Source organism: Equus asinus, chromosome 13 (genome assembly GCF_041296235.1).
Source record: "Equus asinus isolate D_3611 breed Donkey chromosome 13, EquAss-T2T_v2, whole genome shotgun sequence".
NCBI lineage: Eukaryota > Metazoa > Chordata > Mammalia > Perissodactyla > Equidae > Equus > Equus asinus.
In genome coordinates, this window is record NC_091802.1 from 20,003,324 (window position 1) to 20,022,333 (window position 19,010).

A 19,010-nucleotide genomic window follows, 5' to 3' on the forward strand; every position below is an offset into this window, starting at 1 on the left:
GCGGGGCGGGGCGGGGCAGAGGGCCGAGGGGGCGGGGACGCGGCGCGGGGCAGTGTGGGGCGGGGGCGGAAGGCCGCCCGGCCGCGGGTCGGGTCTTGTGTCAGCAGCCGAGCGGGCGCTCGGACGGGACATGGCGGGCTGTGTGGCCCGGCGAGCCCTGGCTGTGGGCAGTCGCTGGTGGTCCCGGTCGCTGACCGGGGCCCGGGGGCCGAGGCCGCTCTGTGTGGCGGGTGGAGCCGGAGCCTTCCCGCCAGCGGCCTCAACGACGACGCGGAGGCACCTTTCGTCCCGGTGAGGGACGGAGCGCGGGGTCGGGCCTGGAGCCTAGTGAGCGTGTTCCCGGCCAGTGAGGAGGCCAGGAGGCCCGGCCGCCTGAGGGTGATTGGAGATCGACCCGGGAGAGGGTCCCGGCTGGGAGCCGACCTGCGTTGCCTGGGACTTGTGCCAGGAGCAGAGAAGAGCCCTGGGCTGTGCAGGGCTGGCTCTGAGGGAGAACTAGTACCCCTCCCAGAGTGAATCCTGCCTCCCCGAATGGGGGTCTCCGAGCGTCGCTGTTAGTGGGCAGCCTTTTAATTAAGACCTAGGGCTTTTGACTTGAATCCCCAGCCCTGGATTGGGTCAAGGCCTCCCTCAGAAAGATGCTCGAAGTGGGAAGCAGGACTCCCTAGTCTGGGCCCTGCGTGGGTCCCAAATTTCATTGTGACCTTGGGGGGACCAGTTCTTCCTATGTGACTTAGGGAAGGGGGTTTGAGGTCACGGGGATGGTGTGAACATTGTCTCTGGGGATGGGACAGCAGATCAGTTTGGGGCCGGTAGATCAAGTGGGACGAACCATACCGTTCACATCTCCAAAACAGTAAGGATAACAGTGCTTTGAAGGGGCCCTGGAAAGAGCAGCCCTCTCCAGAGAGGTCACTGAGAGAAATGACATTTTAGTGGCAGAGATTAGACACTGATATTGGGGAGAGATGATAACTATTTGCAATTTAAGACCCTCCTGAAAATTGACATAAATCTGAACCAAAACTAGATTTGAGAGACTACTAGGTGCAATGCAGGGGTACAGTAGGAAATCTAGAGATGATGCTTAAGCCCTTCAAGGGCAGAGTGAAGACTGCAGTTTAGAGGGGGAGGCAGAAGTGGAATTAAAACAGAATAAATATTTTTTGAGCACCTCTTTATACCCGAGGCTAATCCGACGCAGGTGTTGCTCGAGGGAACTCAGAGTCTCTAATGGAGATAAGACAGGGGCACAGATAACTGAGATGCAAGGTGGGCAGGACAGCTAAAATGCTGTGGGAGGTCAGGAGGGTGGATCAAGGAAGAAATGGAGGCAAGGGGTGCAATTAAGCAGGTAGGAGGACATCATGGGGATGCTGAGAGTGAAGAGAGGAGAAAGTGATCTTGGAGCAGTCAGACCTAACGCAGAAGCCAAGGAGGGGCCTGTGGCTGGACCTCAAGGGAGGACAGGCAGGATCTCTGTGGAGTGGTGGTTTGGCAGGACCCTTACTTGCTTTGCCTGGCTCCACCACCCCCACCCTTCTCTGCTGTCATTGCCCTGCCCCCTCAGGATCCTAGTACCTTTTAATGTTGGATCAGGACCATTACCTTCTCAGTTATTCAGTTGCCTTTTCTTTTCCCTCCTAATCAGAAACCGACCAGAGGGCAAAGTTTTGGAGACAGTTGGTGTGTTTGAGGTGCCAAAACAGAATGGAAAATATGAGACTGGGCAGGTGAGTGGTGGGCTGGGTCATGTTTTATTTTTGTGGTGTGTTCTGCTCCTAAAAGTGTCAGATTTAGTCACAGGCCTGAATGTTATGGTTTTCTGCCTTGGTGTTTGGTGCCAGACCAGAATCACAAATTTTTTAAGATCGGGTTTCTATTTTCCTGGATTTGAATGCATTTCATATGTCAGTGGGTGCTCTTCCCAAGTTAGTGTGGACAGAGATGGTTTGGATTATAGTGAGGAGACAGCCAAGTTGCTGAGGAGTCCTCTAACATAGTGGATGGTGGGCAGCCAGTGGAGGGAGCCTTTGGCTCCCCAGCCTTCCCTCCCCAAGGTATCAAAGCAAACCTTTGATACTTTGTCATAGTTGAACTGATTGCAGTGTAGTAAGCTCTGGGAGTGAGGCTCTTTTTCTTTTTTTAAAAATTTTTTTGAGGAAGATTAGCCCTGAGCTAACTGCTGCCAATCCCCTCCTTTTGCTGAGGAAGACTGGCCCCGAGCTAACATCCGTGCCCATCTTCCTCCACTTTATATGTGGGACACCTATGCCTACCACAGCCTGGCTTGATGAGCGGTGCCATGTCTGCACCCAGGATCCGAACTGGCGAACCCCGGTCTGCCGAAGCAGAATGTGTGCACTTAACCACTGCGCCACGGGGCTGGCCGCAAGACTCTTTATCTGTATCAGCTTTGTGCCAGATCCACTGAGATAGATTTAGGTCCCTTGTAAGTAAGGGGGACTTTTGGTTTATTTAACTTTTTTTTCCCTTTGGTATGCCTGCAATGGACCAGGCATTGTGCATTGGAGTTAAATCAGAAAGCAATGCCTTCATGGAGTTGACAGTCTAGAAGGGAATTATGATATGCAAATGGTCAATGGCTGCACACTGTGCCAAGCGGAGGGGAGGTCAGGGAAGGCTTGCTGGAGGCCTAGGCTATGGCCTAAAGGATGAGTAGAAGTCAGCCAGGTGAAGAGGGGCTGAGAGTGTTCAGAAGTTGGTCTAGATGGACATAGAGTTCAGGGGAAAGAGTGGCAAGACCTTGTTCTGGAGTGGCCGCTACTTGTGCTGCTTAGTGGTCCAGGGCCCCCCTGGTTGGACTTGATGGACTGTGGATTCATTGAGGCCTCTCTTTCCTCCCAGCTTTTCCTTCATAGTGTTTTTGGCTACCGAGGTGTCGTCCTGTTTCCCTGGCAGGCCAGACTGTATGACCGGGATGTGGCTTCTGCAGCTCCAGAAAAGTAAGTTTCCCTGTCATTGTGCCTCATAGTACCTCAGGAGGAGGCCTGACTCATGGCACACATACGTAAGTGGGGTCCCAGGGGTAAAGACATCATCCTCCCGGGCCTTAGGAACAGCCCCAGAGTGCTCCTCTGGCACTAATATCCACGGAGACAAAAGTGCTGAGTGCCAAGGACAGTCTGAAGCCAGAGGGTCCCTTTAGGCCTCTTCAGGATGCTCTCCCCAGCTATTCTCAATATGTGTTGGAAGTACCCCAGAAGGCGTTTGGGAGACTAGTCTTCTTGACTTCTTGATGGTCAGTTAGGATCTTTCCCTTAATTTCTTATCATCACTAGAGTACATTAAAAAAGAAAAGGCCAAGCTCCATTAGATGATCACAGACAGCCCCTGGGATGTGAGAAAAGTTTGGTACTGTGGACTCGGGGGACTCCAGGCAGCAATTTGATTTTCTCAAATGGCCCTCTTTTTCCAAGAGGCAGTCAGAGAGTAAGACAAATGATGACTCTGTGCCGTGGGTCCTCCACGTTCCATTGTTTGCCCCTGACTGGGGAGCAGCTGCCCCGGGGTGTTGCTGAGCTGGTACCCAGCTGGTGCTAAAGTCCCTCAGATCAGGCACCAGTCTGTTTAGGTGAGGAGCTGGGAGGGAGCTGGGGCAGGCACTGCTTGTTTCTCTCAGGGTGATCTTGGGCTTCTTCTCCTACTCTATTATAGAGCAGAGAATCCTGCCGGCCACGGCTCTAAGGAGGTGAAAGGCAAAACTCACACTTACTATCAAGTGCTGATTGATGCCCGAGACTGTCCACATATAGTAAGTAAGCAAGATGGCTGGGCCTGGGTTCCTCTCCAGGAAAGGGAAAGGCCTAAATCCTGATGGGGACAGAGGGAGGGAGAGGGGTCGAAGAGAGCCCAGATCAGCACTGGGCCCCAAGTTGTCAGGACTGGATAGTGACTAAGAAAGTCTCTAACTCTCTTCTTGTCTTAGTCTCAGAGATCTCAGACGGAAGCTGTGACTTTCTTGGCTAACCATGATGACAGCCGTGCCCTCTATGCCATCCCTGGTGAGTAGTGAGCATCTGAATGGTGCCTGTTGATGAGGGTCCAGTGTGTCTCAGGGTAGGATTCTGACGTCCTTTAATCTGCTGGGAGGAATTATAGTTGCTGAGAGCAATGGAGCAGGGTCGTCTCACCCTGAACAAGGCCAGGAATTGTGTTTCTTCTCAGCCCTGCTCCTCCTCTCTCCTATGTGAGTTTCACTGTCTCTTTGCCCCTCTGTGGCAGGCCTGGACTATGTCAGCCATGAAGACATCCTCCCCTACACCTCCACTGACCAGGTTCCCATCCAGCACGAGCTCTTTGAGAGATTTCTTCTGTATGACCAGACAAAAGGTAATCTCTTTCAAGAAGGGAAGCTGGAATGGGAGGGCCCTTTCTTCAAAGACAGTATCATGAAGCAATTTTAAACTCTATTTCCACAACCTCCAACCAGACCTGTCAGGTAGATGGCTGTTATTTCCTCCTAACAGATATGGAAACTGAGGCTCCGGGATGATGAGAAGGGACTCAAGTTTGCTAGTTAGTGGCAGAACGAGATCTGAAAACTAGGGCTCCTAACTCCCAGTCCAGTTCTCTTCCCACAAGGTCATGTACCTCCTCAGGGCTTACTCTTGGTAGGCAGCTCTGTGCTTTCTTCCAGCCTCTGCTTTTGCTTTATGGTTGGGCATCTTGTTTACCTGGGCCACTGGGCCACCACTGGGAGGGGTTTTCTAGGAGGGGCAGTTGGAGAGTGGATGCAGTGCCCTGGACTCTGGCCTGGACTAACCAGTTGTCTCTCGCCCCAGCACCCCCTTTTGTGGCTCGGGAGACGCTGCGGGCCTGGCAAGAAAAGAATCACCCCTGGCTGGAACTCTCTGATGTCCACCGGGAAACAACCGAGAACATCCGTGTCACTGTCATCCCCTTTTACATGGGCATGAGGGTATGTGCCCAGGCTGGGTCCCTTTCCTCAGGACTAGGCCCCCAGATTCTCTGTGGTGTCCCCAGTGTGACTGCTGGAGTAGGTTCCAAATTTAAACTGTGTGTTTGTAGTTCTACCTCCAAGCTGCTTGTACTGGTTAGGGTTGGGCAGCCTCTTGGCAATGGCAGACACCATGCCCTAGAGCAGAGAAACCCTTGGGTCTCAGGAAGGAGTCCTTCAGGCTGACTCTTCCTTCTTCTCGGCTGGCTCAAACAAAGTCACGTTTATGAAGAATATACACATTTGTTTAAATCAGTGTAGGCTGATCTTCTCCTTTTTTATGCATTATCAAACATTTATTGAGCTATTTCTTGCCTGACTGTAAGCTAGGTCCTGGGGATACAAAGAGAAATGAAACACTGTCCCTACCTTCTGGGAGCCCATAGTAGTGGGGGAGGCCAACACACAGCATAACAACTGTTGTCATATGGTGGGGCTGTGGGAGGGCTGAGGAGGAGGACAGTGACCTGGGCCAGCAGTGATGTGGGTGGGGCTGGCAGGGAGGGTGCTGAGAAAGGGAAGAGCCCTGTGGCTGATGTACAGCCTGGCGTCCAGCTCTGTTGGTGATCTTGATAGGATAAGGAGGAGGGGGTCCAGGGATGGATCCAGGGGAGGCTCCCTCCCTGTGCGCTTGTTGGCCGTAGTTCAGTCGTCATCATCCCATGGATATTCGCAGCTTTGTTCTGTCTCAGCAACCTTCCTGGAATACATCCTACTCCACTGGGGAGATGTTGATTGAAACAGACTTGGTCTTGCCCTCTGGAACTTAAATTCTTTGTGTTTTTTTCCCAGGAAGCCCAGAATTCCCATGTCTACTGGGTGAGCGTCTCTCTTGGGGAGGAGAGGAGCTCAGGAGATGTGCTTTAGGGGGCAGATTGGGAGGTGGGGGAGTTTACCTCCGGGGAGTGGGGCCCTTGCAATGCAGATGCCAGCCTTTGTTGCCTTTTGCTCTGCTAGAATTCTGGGTGGGCCAGTCCAAGGTCTATTCTTTGTCAGATGTGAACTCTTTTCCCCACCCCCACAGTGGCGCTACTGTATCCGCTTGGAGAACCTCGACAGTGACGTGGTACAGCTCCGGGAGCGACACTGGAGAATATTCAGTCTATCCGGCACCTTGGAGACAGTGCGAGGCCGAGGGGTGGTGGGCAGGGTGAGCATCACTGGGCCAATAATGACCAGTTTCTGGTCCTGCCCAGCAGGCCTGAGGGCTAAGTGCATGGTTTTTCCTCTTTCTCTGTGCTTAGGGACAGAGGCTCAGTTTGTGAATGCATTGGGCTGTTTTGGGTGAGAAACCATACAACAAGCCTTTGGGATAGGTTTCTTACAACCCATTTCACAGATGAAGAGAGTGAGACTGCGAAGTTACATAACTAGCCTATGGTCCCATAGCTAGAGTGGCAGGGCCTGGACTGGAATCCAAGTGAGTCTGACATCAAAGCTTGTGTAGAGTTTCTGTTGCCAGCACAGTGCGTTTTTAAGAAACCCTGAATTTGAGTACTCTTAGGTGGGGCATGAACCCCCCCCCCCCCACTCCTAGTTGTCCTTTCTCTGCCTCTTTACATGTGTACATCCTCTGCTGGTCCTTGAAGAGATCTGATTTTGCAATTCCCACACTACCCTACCCTGTCTCCTGAGAACAAAAGTCACGAGAAGTGGCCAGCATTTATCCACGTCAGCAGGGACTTGGGGAAGCAGGGTGGGGTGACAAGAACAGGGCTTTGGAGTTAGTCTGGCTTCAAATGCCAGCTGTGTTGTTTACTTGCTGTATAACTTTGGGAAAGTTATTTAACTGAAATCTCTGTTTCTTAACTGCTAAAATGGGGATCACATCTATTAAGATTACTAGGAGACTGAAGTCAACAAAGGTTTTCAGAGCACTGCCATGGTGCCTGGCCCCTAGGCTCTCAGCCAGTGGATGCTGGATGGGGTATTTACAGAGTAGGTCCTGTGCCTAGCATCTTTTCCCAGTGCCCTCAGACATTCAGTCTGAGATTATCTTTCCCGGAGTCAGAGTCAGAGGCTCAGGTCAGTGGCCATGCTGTGGGAGGAGGTACTGCCAGGCAGTCATTGTGGGAGGCTTGAGGGGGCATCCTGTCCTGGTGAACTGGCAGTCAGGGCCAGCGTATGGCCCTGGGGTGCAGCGAGCTTGTCTGGCCTGACCTATTTTGCCTAAACCCTCACAGGAACCGGTGTTATCCAAGGAGCAGCCTGCGTTCCAGTACAGCAGCCACGTCTCCCTGCAAGCTTCCAGTGGGCACATGTGGTAAGTGAGCCTGTGCTGGGGTAGGGGCAGCTCAACATCACACACAAGCTGCAGGTCAGAAAAGTGAGAGCTTACAGCTTGCGGTTAACTCTGGGCCGGCCTAAGTCCTGAGATGGAGGCTTATCTGCTGTTCATTGTGTGGGACTTGTCTGATTTTTTATGACTGCCTGTTTTCCACTTCCCTGTGATTGTGTGAACTGAGGACTGAGGCCAAACAGGTCTGGTGATTTGATTCTGCACTGAGTTGCCCATAGCTGGACAACTATGGCCGACTATGCCCATAGCGGGACATATGCCCATAGTTGGACAACTATGGCCAATCCAAATCACAGTTGGATTTTTTCCCTGGTGTTTCACTTCTTAACCTGAAAGTGTAGTTGGCTCGCTTATGCAGTGTGCATCCAAGGGCCAGAATCAGGACAGCTGTGTTTCTTCTTCTGCTGTAGGGCCAGGATGGGCTCTTGGGTCTCTGCACTAGTGTTACCCTGGCATGAGCCAGGCAGGAGAGTCCAGTCCTGCCTCAACCTGCTGTGGCTCTGGATCTGAGCACTCAGAGCTACTCAGATCTTCAAGGGGGCCTCAGCCCTCACTCCCTCTAAACCATCTTCCTTCTGACCCACAGGGGTACTTTCCGCTTTGAGAGGCCTGATGGCTCCCACTTTGATGTCCGGATCCCTCCCTTTTCCCTGGAAAGCAATAAAGATGAGAAGACACCACCCTCAGGTCTTCACTGGTAGGCCAGCTGAGGCCCTGAGTGCCCAGGCTTGGCCCCTGAGGAACAGCTCTCATCCCACAATTGCTGCAGAACTCTCTCTCCATCCTGGGCCACAGTGGGTCTCTTAATTGTTTGCACCATTTGACTGTGGGGTGTTTTTTTTGGTGGGTGGGGTGTAACTGTTTTCTCCAGAAGACCCATGTAGGACTCCTTAAGGCTGGCCTCCCCTGTAAGCCCTACCTACACTGTGTTCCTGTAAACTTTTCCACCGGGAACTCTTGTGTTCAGCTGCCACAGGCCTGGAGGAGTTTCTTGGCTTGTCACGCAAGTTGTTTAGAATGGAGGTTTGGTCAATAAACCAGTGCTCGCTTGGCCACCCTCGCCATTTCTGTCCCCAGGGTCTCAGGCTCCCTTTTTGACCCAGTGGGGGCCCTTGATTGCTTTCCTTGCTGCCCTTCCAGGAAGCTGCCCCTTTGATTAGGGTATATACCCGTTTCCCCCCTGAGGCTGTGGGTTGGCTGGATGTCTCCCAGGGTCACTGTGCCTCTCAGCTGGTGGGGTGGGGGCCAGAATGGACTCTTGTTCTCTTCTTTACCCTCTGCCAAGTGCAGAGTGGGAGGCCAGCATCAGGATCAGAGGAGTGGCCCAGCCCTTAGCACTGGCCAACCATTGGCATCTCTGGCCTCCCTGGGCCTGGGAGAGGAGTAAGGCAAGCCAGTTGGATTTCCCAGAGCAATGGGCTTGCCAGCCATGAACATGAGTCTACAAATGCAGAAACTCGGCCAAGGAGCTTTAGCCATGGACAACTAAGCCAGGCTACTTTCTGAGCTTCTCACAGATCTCCAAGAGCCAGAGAGGAAATGTGCTGCATTTTACCCCGATTCTTAGGATTCCTGCCCCAACCACTACCATAGTGATTGTTAAAAGAAGTTGTTTTATTCTTGAATTAACATTAAATCTCAATTCCAGTCCTTATTAGTGTTGTCCTTAATCCTCCACCAGGGGGAACCTGGGTTGCAGGGCAGTGAGTGCAGTCAGACTTAAAACCCAGCAAGAACACAAGGGCAGGTGGTGAACAGAAATCCAAGAATTACATCCACAGCAGCAAGCTGACCAAGCTGTGCTCACTGTAAGCACGGCTCTGCACCACTGCAGTGTAACACAATTTTATTAGGAATTAGTGTTTGTCTCCATCACCTATGCTGAGCAACAAAGAACTGCAGTTACATGATAAAGGAAAAGTTCCCTCATGTCAGGACCTGTGCCATCCTTCAGGCAGATCTTGGTCAGATAACAAATTGAATAAAACCCAATACGGTACTTGTGGTTAAGAGCAGTTTTCTCAGAAACTGACAAGGTTTGACCTTCATCCACACTTTTTGTTTACTTTCCCCTGGGCTGCTTGGAGTTGAAAAATTCACACCTCCAAGAGCTGCTTTCTGAATGGGGCTGGGAAACTCAAAGAAAATTCCTCAAACTCTTACGCCACAAAGTCTGATCAAAGAACCTAAGATTAAGATTACTTCAATGAGTTCAATGTTAGTATTTTTCTTAAGACCAAGGAGATGTTTTCACTCAGAAGAGCTAAGTGCCCAGAGTCCCAGACTATCGGGCTTTCTCAGGAAGACTAGTCACCACTGAGATAGCTGAGGATCCAAATGTCAAAGCGGTAAAAAGAGGCTACAGGGGTTGGGGAGGTCAAAGGACACACATTAAAACACCTCACTGGGGAGCTGGGACTTTTGAATATTAAAGGGCTTCAGGAGAGCAGCTGAGGAAACCTGCCAGTGGCCTCAGGCAGAAGCATTCCAGTCTCTGTGGGAAAGCCACAAACCCCAAGCCGGAATCTGGCCAAAGAAAGAGATTTGTCTTCATCTTGTTACTCCAGTGAGGGCTGAAAGCACTGTTGTAGCTGATCACCAAGGCGCCTCACCCTGAAAGCCTTTATATGTTCAAGACTGCGACAAGTATAAAATGCCTATTAGAGTCACACTTCTCTTGCCCCATCATGTCATTTCAGATCCTTGTGAGTGTCTACTAACCCTGGCCTGGCATTTGCCCATAGGCTCTATGGGGTCAGCTGTGAGCAGCCACTTAGCTATAGAGTAAGAGTAGTCAAGAGATGAACTCGATAACCTATGTCCCTTCCCGAATGAGTGTGTACTGCTGTGTGGCTATGTTGCTTTGTTTGGCTGGCTGAACAGCTCCCGCCCTATTGGCATTCCTTTGGGAAAGAATTCAGATAAGCAGCTTCCCAAAGGCCAAGCCAAACAAAAGGTAATGAAAACCAAAGCCCTGAAGAGGAATGTGCACCCTTACCCAGGAGCTGGTGCTTGGTATCTCCATGGCCAAGTTACCCAACAAGAAAGAAGTGAAACCTTTCAAGGGGCTTAGGCTGCTCACATCATCCTGTGTTCAGAGACTCAGCACTGGCCAGAACCACCATCCCCAGCCAGGATACAAAACCGATAGGATGGATTGGGGGAGTAGGAATGTATTGCCAAGCACGTGCCACCTCTATGCAGGGCTGCCAGGAATGCAGAGCTCTGCGCTCACTGTCCTCGGCTAATGGCCATGAAAGTGCAGTGCCCATGGGCTTCACAGCCTTCCCACTGCGGCTCATGCTTCTAGCCCCTGTGATGGCTCTTTGGCTTTAATGTAAGGACAGCATGCCTTGGAGCTGAGGGCAAGAGAATCAAAAATAGAATCGTGATAGACCCTAGGAATCAGTTATGTGACTGCAAGATGTTGGGGTAAAATGTCCTTTCTCACAGGGGCGTTATTAGGACCACAGGTCCCAACTCACACATCCTTGCCTCCTCAGCGCTCTCTGGGCTGGCTGCTTGGCCAGGCTGGCAAAGCCAAAGCTGATCAGTTTTTCTTTTATTGCTGCTTCTATCCACTCCCTCAGATTGATTCTGCAGGGAAGAGGCAATTAGGGTCAGAAAAAGATGACATGGGTCAGGGCAGAGTAAAAATCTCCTGAATAAAAGTACAAAGTGCTTTAAAGAAACAGATCCCAAAGGCATGGAGAAGGGCCAAGGGTTCTGCCTTACCCAGGGTCTTGGCACCCTGAAGGAGTAGCAGAAACACTCAGTTCCCTCATTATTAGACTTAGAACTATTCATTTCCTAGACTATTTTTAAAACACCGAACTCATCAAGCCTGTGCTTGAACACCTTAGGAAAAAAGGAGCCCCACCTTCTGTAAGAAACTGGGCCTCCTCAGCACCAGAAGCCACCCTCCCCACAGAACGAATCCATTCCCCATGGGCCTCAGCTGAGGCCTAACAGTAGCCCTTCAGTATAGGAAAGGGGCACTCAGCAAAGGGCCAAGGAGAATGTTCTCAGCAGGAGGTGGGCAGGTCAGTCCATTCACCCTAGGGGCAGAAGTGGCTCCCTGTCAGGCAGGGAGGGAGACACTGAGCAAGGGGGCCAGGACTCAGTCAGCCTGAAGTGCTCAGAGAGCGAGCGGGACAAAGGGAGGGGCCCCTCCCCTGCTCAGGCCCTCGGACCTCCCAGGCAGGGCCTGGCATGCCTCTGGGTGCTGGAGCAGAGACCCAGACAGCAGCAGCGTGGGCTGGCCAATGGGGCGGGGTTCCACAGGAGGGGAGACAGGGTGTCCCACGCCCTGAATCCCTGAGGGTCTCGTCAGTCACGATGCGCAGACTGGTGGCCAAGCTGCCGGTCATCGTAAGTGCTATAGCGCTTGACATGGATGCGGCGGACACGGTCCCGCAGTTCAAAGGTCTCCTCGTCTTCACTGGGGGAAGCCTGGCTGCGGCTACGGCTTGTGGCCTCCAACAAGGAGTTGTCAGGGACTCTGGGGGTCTCGTATAGTAGGACGTTGAGTGTCTCCTCATAGATTCGGGCCTCTGGGAATTCCACCTGGGGTGAGGGGAACGGGGACTGAATGAGGTTTCATCCCAGAGAGGGAGCAGCATGTCAGGGCCCTTGGCCCTGTGCTGGCTCCAGAAGGCTTCCTGAACTCTCTCGAGACAGATGGCTTTCTATCTCATGAGGGAGGGCAGGTCTCTCTCTGAAGGAGGTGTGAAATGCACTCTATGGACATAAGGATGCAGAAGACTAGCACCCTTCCCACGCCCCACCCAATCCCAGGCCAATGGCCTAATATGGTAGAGGTTAGGACCCTGGCTTTGTGGTCAGGCCTAGGTCTAAATACAGCTCCACCACTTACTAGCTGTGGGGCCTTAGGCTTAACCTTGCTGTGCCTCAGTTTCCACATGTGTAAAATCATGGTAACATCTACCTCAGAGAGATGTGAACATTTCATGAAAGATGGAAAGGGATGGCATTAAGGCACCTGAATTCTAGCCTAACTTGCTGTTTCATCTTGGGCTTCTGTTCCCCCATCTGTCAAATGGGAAGAATGGCTCTACCCCTGCCTCACAGGTGTGGTGTGAGGAGTCAAAAGTTCACGAAAGAGAAAGAACTCAGGAAGGTGACAGGAGCTGCTGCCACTTCCACCGTGTAACCAGGCCCTACAGAGCCCTGCCCCCAAATCCTGACTCCACTGGTATGTGTACATGGGAGCCCCCACCCCTAAAATGACAGGAGGAAGCAGGGCCACTCCTGTAGGCTGTCTTAGACCTTAGACCCCCAGCCCACCCCGCTGGAGGCATTTCAGTAGTCTAGGGGCTGAGAAGGTGCTACACAAGCTCAGTTGCTTTGAGCCACGCACACAACCCTCCCCCAGATGAGCTGCTCTTCCATCCCAGCAAAGCCCTGTCATGCGGGTAACACCACTCATGGGGGCGGCTCCTTTCAGGGAGGACACTGACTGCTTGCAGCTCGGGGGAACAGGGTTGGCTGAGTTTGTGTGAACTCTCACCTCTCCAGTCCCCCACACGTGCCCAACACCGTGTTGTTACTGCAGAGGCAAAGCTGACTGAGCAGGCACACCCGACCAGCAGGGGCCTGAGAGCTGACCAGCTATTTCCACGACATGGCACTGCTCTCAAGAACTGTCTATTTTCTAAGAACTAGCTATTTTCATAATAGCTCTGTTAAATTCCTACTGTCATTCCCATGTTTGCAAATGAGGAAATTGAGGCCCAGATGGTTTAAATGGCTTATCCAAAGTCAGAAAACGGGCAAATGGTGAAACCAGAATTCAAACCCAAATTGGGCCAACTCCAAAGACCTTGTCCTTCCCACCGACCCAGGCTGTTCCCTGGTGGTCACCAGCCCCTGCCGCTCAGCTGACTGGAACAAGCAGTTCCATGACATTTCCCGAATCCCTTCTTTGGCTGTTGTCCTTGCTCAACACCATCACGATGAGTATGGGAAAGACAGAGCAAAACGGATGCCCTTGTCGCTCCCTGTGCTGACAGGCTGGTGTGGGCCCTGCAGAGGGAAGGCTTCCACACCTTGGTCTGCTTCTTTTCCGTGGCGTACACAATGGAGGTGCAGCACACCTCTGCCAGCTTACGGCCCTGGCCGTAGAAGGACCAGCAGCAGATCTCATCGCCAATGACGTCCTTGATGAAGAGCACGCGGCCGTTGAAGCGCAGGGAGAGCTTGTCAAACAGCTCGATGTTTTTCAGCAGGTGGTCGTCAGAGTTGCTGAAAAACCCACAAGGGCCGCAGGCCTGGGAATGAGCTTACAGCACAAGGGAGGGTGCTAGCTGGGTTCTTCCCTCCCTGTCCCTCCCCTGCTGAAATGAGGGACAGTCAAGATCCCAGAGGGGACAGGAAGAGAAAGGGTCATGGAGCACCTTTTGGGTTTGGGGGCCAGTGAGGAAAAGGAACTGAGCTGGTTTTAAGTTAAAGCAGAGAGAACTGAGGGAGGCAGATCGCCCCCCGTCAGGCCTGGAAGGAAGAGGCTTGCAGCTGTCTCAGTGGGATTCCTTCCTTGCAGTAGGGGTGACACTGGCAACGAGTCTGTCCTCAGGGAGTCACCAGGGGGGTTTGGGACTCTGAGCCTGCAGTCTCCTGCATATACCTAACTGGCCTGTGGAGAGGACACTGGGTGGCAGGGGGAAACCGGCCAAGCTGTGAGGTACAAAGGCTGGCTTAGGAGGAGTCCCAGCCCACTGGCTTCCCAGTGTCCCTCCTCCACCCCAGAAAACAATGCTGGGAAAACACCTGGCAAGCGGCCTGACATGACACATGGCCCATCTTGTCTCTATCCCAGCCAAGGCCCTGCACCAAGTTCCAAATGCCTCTGCTCTGATTTCCCTTCTCCTTCCTGTTCTTCCCTCCTGAGACCCAGACCCGCGCCAATCGTGCCAGGAGTGCAGGGGGCTTCCCTCGGGTCTGCTGCCCTTTCCCAGGCACCACAGCACCCTGCTCCCCAGGCCGCCCACCCTACCTGGTGTAGGAGTACTTGTTGTTGCTTCTATTGTACAGCAGCTTCACCACGGGCTGTGAGGGAGGAGAGCGTGAGGGCCAGGCCACGGTCCCGACATCCCCTGCCCATATGTAGCCCTCACAAGTCCCAGTACCTTGGTGGAGGCTTCAATGAGCCTCTCCTCCTCCTTCAGGGATGTGATGATGGGGATGTTGCACACGGGCTGGTAGGAGTCCTTCTTGTCCTGGGTGACACACACAGCTGAGAATCTTTTTTGAGATCTTCTGCTTGCCAGTTAGCCAGGCTTTCCCCAGGAGCCATCAGAGGCCCTCTGCCATGGCCACCCCCTGACTTGTGGAGGAGGCATTAGACAGTGTTCAGGAGGCCCCTGGCAACAGAAACTGCCAGCTGGCAAGCAGACCCCCATTTCCAGAAAACCTAAGATCCAGCTATCTAGGCATGTAAACTAGAAGCAGGGCCTAGTCAGACTGCCTAGTTCGTCACCTTACAAACTGGCTGGCTGCAAGCTCGGTCAGCCTGGGCAACCCCTGTGGTGTGTCTAACTAGGCTTGGACTCATCAACCACAGCTGTCACACAGCCTTCCAGGAATTGGACCTTTGTCCCTGAAGGAGGGGGCCAACTCCCGACCCCATCAACCTGCCCCAACTCTGCCTCCGTACCTGCAGGGCAGTTTGGCACATGTTCACCAGCCCCTGAATGAGGTAATATTTCGCTTCAGCCATCAATTCCTTGATTTCTTGCCGGTTTTGTGGGAGGATGATGGTGTCATCTCGGAGGTAATTCAAAATGGTGCCAAAGTGCTTTCCACATCGGTCTATGAGGATCCAGCCTGGGAATTCAGGGGGGCCCCAGAGGGTTACTGTTTGCCTCCAGGTGCCTCAGAAGCAGGCAAAAGCCACCTGACAAGCCTGGTGGCCGGTGGCATGGAGCAGATGAGCGCAGAGCCCACGGCACAGGGTAAGAGAAATGGGAACAGAACCTCTAGCTCTTAGGTCCATGGCTGATCTTCACCCCTCCTCCCTGAAGCCAGAGCTGGCACACAGCGTGGGAGACACAGGCCCTCCAGGCTCTGTGGAGGCCCACTGAGCTCAGGAGTGCTCAGGCCACCTCATGGCAACACAGAACCCACCAGGCCCTGCTTGCCTTCTGCCCACAGCCCAGTTGCTAAGGCAATGGTTTTTATGAGAATCTAGTCCTATGTGAATATAAAACAAGTATGGATCTCCTCCCTGGAAAATGCGTAAACACACAACATTCTACGTACAATTTCAAAGGATTCTGAAGCTCTACTAAGCACTCCAGGTGAAGGAGTCCTGCACCAAGTGAACCAAAAAAGCGAATCTAGATGCTAGATCTGCCAGCCTTAAGCCCTGCCCTGAAGTCACTTCCTCAAGAACTCCTCTTTCCCTCCCCACCGCTCCCCACAAATCCCAATGCCTTACCTTCTTTGTCGGTCAGCACTTCCATGCGCCCACTGAACATGGCCTTGAGCATGGTGTCATGCCGGGTGAGCGCCCGCACGGTGGTGTAGTACAGGGAACCACCCACATTGAGCTGGACGTATTTGTTGCCCAGGCCTCCTCCCTTGAAGCCGCTTAGTTTGGGCTTGGCCCCTGAGGCTGGGCACAGACAGGTATCCCCTGACATCTCCCGCTGCAGGTAGATCACCACACGGCAGGAGGTCGGCTTGGAAGGCTCCGCCGTGGTGGAAGGGTCACAAGTGAGTGGCCAGTGGAGGCCAGAGCCTCATACTCTCAGTGCTGTGAGCAGAAGATGGGAGAGAAGACAGAAGTCAGCACAGGAGAGCCCTCAGTCACGAGGGGACAGAAGGGGAAACACTGACCATCTACTCATTCTCTCTTTGATAAGCCCTCAATTCCCTGGCAGAGGCTAAGGCCCTAGGCCTTACAGTAGACATCCCTGCTGTTATCTATGGAACCAGGAATCAGGTCTGGGAGCGCAGTCTCCCAGAGCCCAGAGCTGGTCACCTCACCAGGCTCCCTGTGACACAGCTCAGCTCTGAGTAGCAAGGAGGACAAGCAAACCCTTGGAGCTGGTCAGAGACAGCTTGAGGAACAGCCTGGGCAGGGCAGACGTCCTTACTCTGGGGATCCATCAGTCAGATTCCAGTTATTTGCTTCTCAAGGTTCCCAGGATCCAAGACCTCCAGCCAAACCTACTGGGAATCCAGCCAGCCCAGGAGTTTCCCAGGAGCCCGAGGGACAGGATGCACTTCCTTTCTAAAGATTCCAGGCTGGAAGCAGCCTGCACCAGTGCTTACTTTGAGTACCACTCGGAGTCTGGCTTCAGGAAGGCAAGTAAAAGCAGCTTCAGGAGAGCACGGAACGAGCCAGGCTGGAGGGAGCCGGCCAGTGTTCCTGGCAGGTGTTACTCTGCCTCCAGCCGGGGTTTCCTGACCTTCCCCTTTACTTGGCACCAGCCCTGTCCCAAGTTCCTGAAATTGTCACCATTTTCCAGGACAGAACAACTACAGGATGGCTATTTTTGCTTCTTTTTCCTGAGAAGGGGCCCAGCCCTATCTTTTCCTCTCTTCCCTCCCAACAAGAACGGGGAGAAAGGGCTAGAAAAAAACCAGACGATAAATCTAAAAACAGTTAAGTGATCTGGAAAGTGAAACACCGATAGGAGGGAGGGCAAAGCCAGGTCACCTCTCATTATTTAGATTCCATGTTTTGGTTTTCTAAAGAATCATTAAAATTCATTCACTGAAGGAAAAAAATAATAGCCAACTTTCTTCGCATGTTTACTATGTTCCAGGCACTATTCTAGGCATTTAATACATATTAGCTCATTTAATTCATTCAGCAATAAAACAAAATTGAGTGACTACTATGTTAAGCAGTAAGAATAGAGAGATGAAAAGATAACGTCCTTGCCTTCAAGAAGTTCAAAGAAGCATCATGATGTTAACAAGAATAAAAATATTTTTAGTTATTTAGTTAGCTTAGATTGTGCCACTGCTACGTGCCAGGCACCGGGGATACAGAAGAGAACAAGTCATGGCCTCATGGAGCTTACATTCTAGTGGGAGGATACAGACAACAAACAAGAAAATAAATAAATATGCAGGCAATTCCAGAAAGCAAGAAATGTAATAAAGATAGTAAAACAGAGATAAGAGTGACTAGGGAGAGGCACTAATTTAGATAGGGGGCCAGAGAAAGCCTCTTTGGGAAGGTGACATTCCAGCTGAGGTCTCAAAGAGCATTTCAGATACATGGATGAAGAGGGGCAAAGTTCCTCAGTTAGACACAAAGTTTAGGAAAAGAAATAAGGCCAAGATGGCTGGTGCATAGAAAGAAGGGGGCTGTTGGCCTGATTTAAAGTCAGGGAAGGCAGGGGCCACATTACATTAAAGAGTTTGGGAATCGATCTGAGGGTTTTAAGCAGGGGAATGATATGATCTGAGTTATTTACATTTTGAAAAGACGACTCTGGTTGCTGTGTAGAGAATGCATTGTAAGGATGCAAGAGAGTAAGGGAGGCTTGTCCAGGAGACTCTCATTTGCCTCCAAGACGGGAGTCTGGATGAGATGAGCCCTCACCCGCAGATTACCCAATCAGTAAGCAACACTGAGCGGTACATCACCTTACCTTCCTCCACCCACCCCAAAGGAACAAACACACCCCTGAACAGGTTTTAGCAAGTTCTCTACGTATTCTGTGCCCCAATTTCTCCAGGATCAAAGAAAGCACACAAACATATTCTGCCAAAGCAAAGGCGCTCAAAGTTTACGCGGTTGCCAACGGAGGAAGACAAATCCAGAGCTAATCTATTCCTTTCCTACAAAGCAATTGCTTTCAATCCTTGGATGACGTCAGCTCAGATTCCGCCCAGACCAATGGGTTCTAGGAATCCTGTGGCAGGTGACGCCCTAGAAAGTAATTCCAGTGAGAATGAAGTTTCCATTGATAACCTCACCGCTCTTCCTTCCGGACTTTGTGTGTGGATCTTTGGGGATGCCTGGGGCTAAGGGCGTATCCGTGTCTCACTCAGCGAAGCTAAAGAGAAGCCAAGCCGAATAAAGGGCAAACAAAGACGGCTGTGGCATAAGGTAGGGTCCTGAAGGAGGAAGGACCCACAAATCCGCCACACCCGGGGATGGCGGGGGCGTGGGGTGGATCTTGTCTAGAGATGGCGAATCTAGCAGTAATCCTAGGAGTAAATCTTAGGCTTCATCCAGAGTCTGAGGAAATTTAGCGAGACCTAACCCTCTGTGGGCAGTTTAGTCTTTCCCAGCCCGTACCCCTCCTCACTACCGAGAAACCGCGATAGGGTCTGACACCCACCCCCAAGGAAGGATTTGAGCTCTCCATCTCCCCTACGCCGTCACACGCCTTTTCCCCTGGACCAGGCGGGGAGGCGGGGAGGGAGCTCTCTTTGCTCCAGCCCGGGGCCCGTCCATCTCTTCCCCTAGGGCATCGGCAGGCCCGACTCTCACCGTCCCCGGGGGCGCCTCTCCTCGCAGCTGGGTTGCAATCCAACGCCGTGCCGCCCCCAGTCTGTGGCCGCCTGCCCGCCAGCAATCCCGGCGCGTGAGCTCACATCCTCCGCCCGCTAACTCCACCCCGAGCCGCGGCCCCGCCCAGCCCACCCGAGAGCCTGAGACGATGAAGCCCGGGACGCCCCGCACCCAATCACGGGGGAGGGAGGAACCCCTGAGAGTACTCCGCGGTGAGCGCACAGCGACTTCCG

General features: G+C 52.5%; 2 protein-coding genes across 4 annotated transcripts; one reads left to right on the forward strand and one right to left on the reverse strand.

Annotated features, from left to right (window-relative positions):
* The first annotated feature begins 27 nt into the window (after nucleotides 1-27).
* On the forward strand, nucleotides 28-8,934 carry POLDIP2 (DNA polymerase delta interacting protein 2). 2 transcript variants are annotated; one of them, XM_014862036.3, is made up of 11 exons: nucleotides 28-291; nucleotides 1,652-1,733; nucleotides 2,869-2,966; nucleotides 3,679-3,775; nucleotides 3,950-4,025; nucleotides 4,246-4,353; nucleotides 4,806-4,942; nucleotides 5,774-5,800; nucleotides 6,006-6,131; nucleotides 7,165-7,244; nucleotides 7,867-8,934. In XM_014862036.3, exons 1-11 carry the CDS (start codon nucleotides 131-133, stop codon nucleotides 7,979-7,981), a joined length of 1,107 nt encoding a protein of 368 aa, XP_014717522.2. In that variant the 5' UTR covers nucleotides 28-130; the 3' UTR covers nucleotides 7,982-8,934. The 2 variants fall into 2 exon arrangements, with proteins under 2 accessions (XP_014717522.2, XP_044600858.1); XM_044744923.2 differs by lacking the exon at nucleotides 5,774-5,800 and having other exon boundaries at nucleotides 38-291.
* TNFAIP1 (TNF alpha induced protein 1) lies at nucleotides 8,786-19,009 on the reverse strand. 2 transcript variants are annotated; one of them, XM_014862111.3, is made up of 7 exons: nucleotides 18,757-19,009; nucleotides 15,736-16,053; nucleotides 14,953-15,122; nucleotides 14,426-14,515; nucleotides 14,293-14,345; nucleotides 13,349-13,544; nucleotides 8,786-11,846 (listed from the first exon to the last, which is right to left on the reverse strand). In XM_014862111.3, the coding sequence occupies exons 2-7, from the start codon at nucleotides 15,938-15,940 to the stop codon at nucleotides 11,610-11,612; spliced, it is 951 nt and encodes a 316-aa protein (XP_014717597.1). In that variant the 5' UTR covers nucleotides 15,941-16,053; nucleotides 18,757-19,009; the 3' UTR covers nucleotides 8,786-11,609. The 2 variants fall into 2 exon arrangements, with proteins under 2 accessions (XP_014717597.1, XP_014717598.1); XM_014862112.3 differs by having other exon boundaries at nucleotides 18,605-18,836.
* Between the last annotated feature and the right edge of the window lies 1 nt (nucleotide 19,010).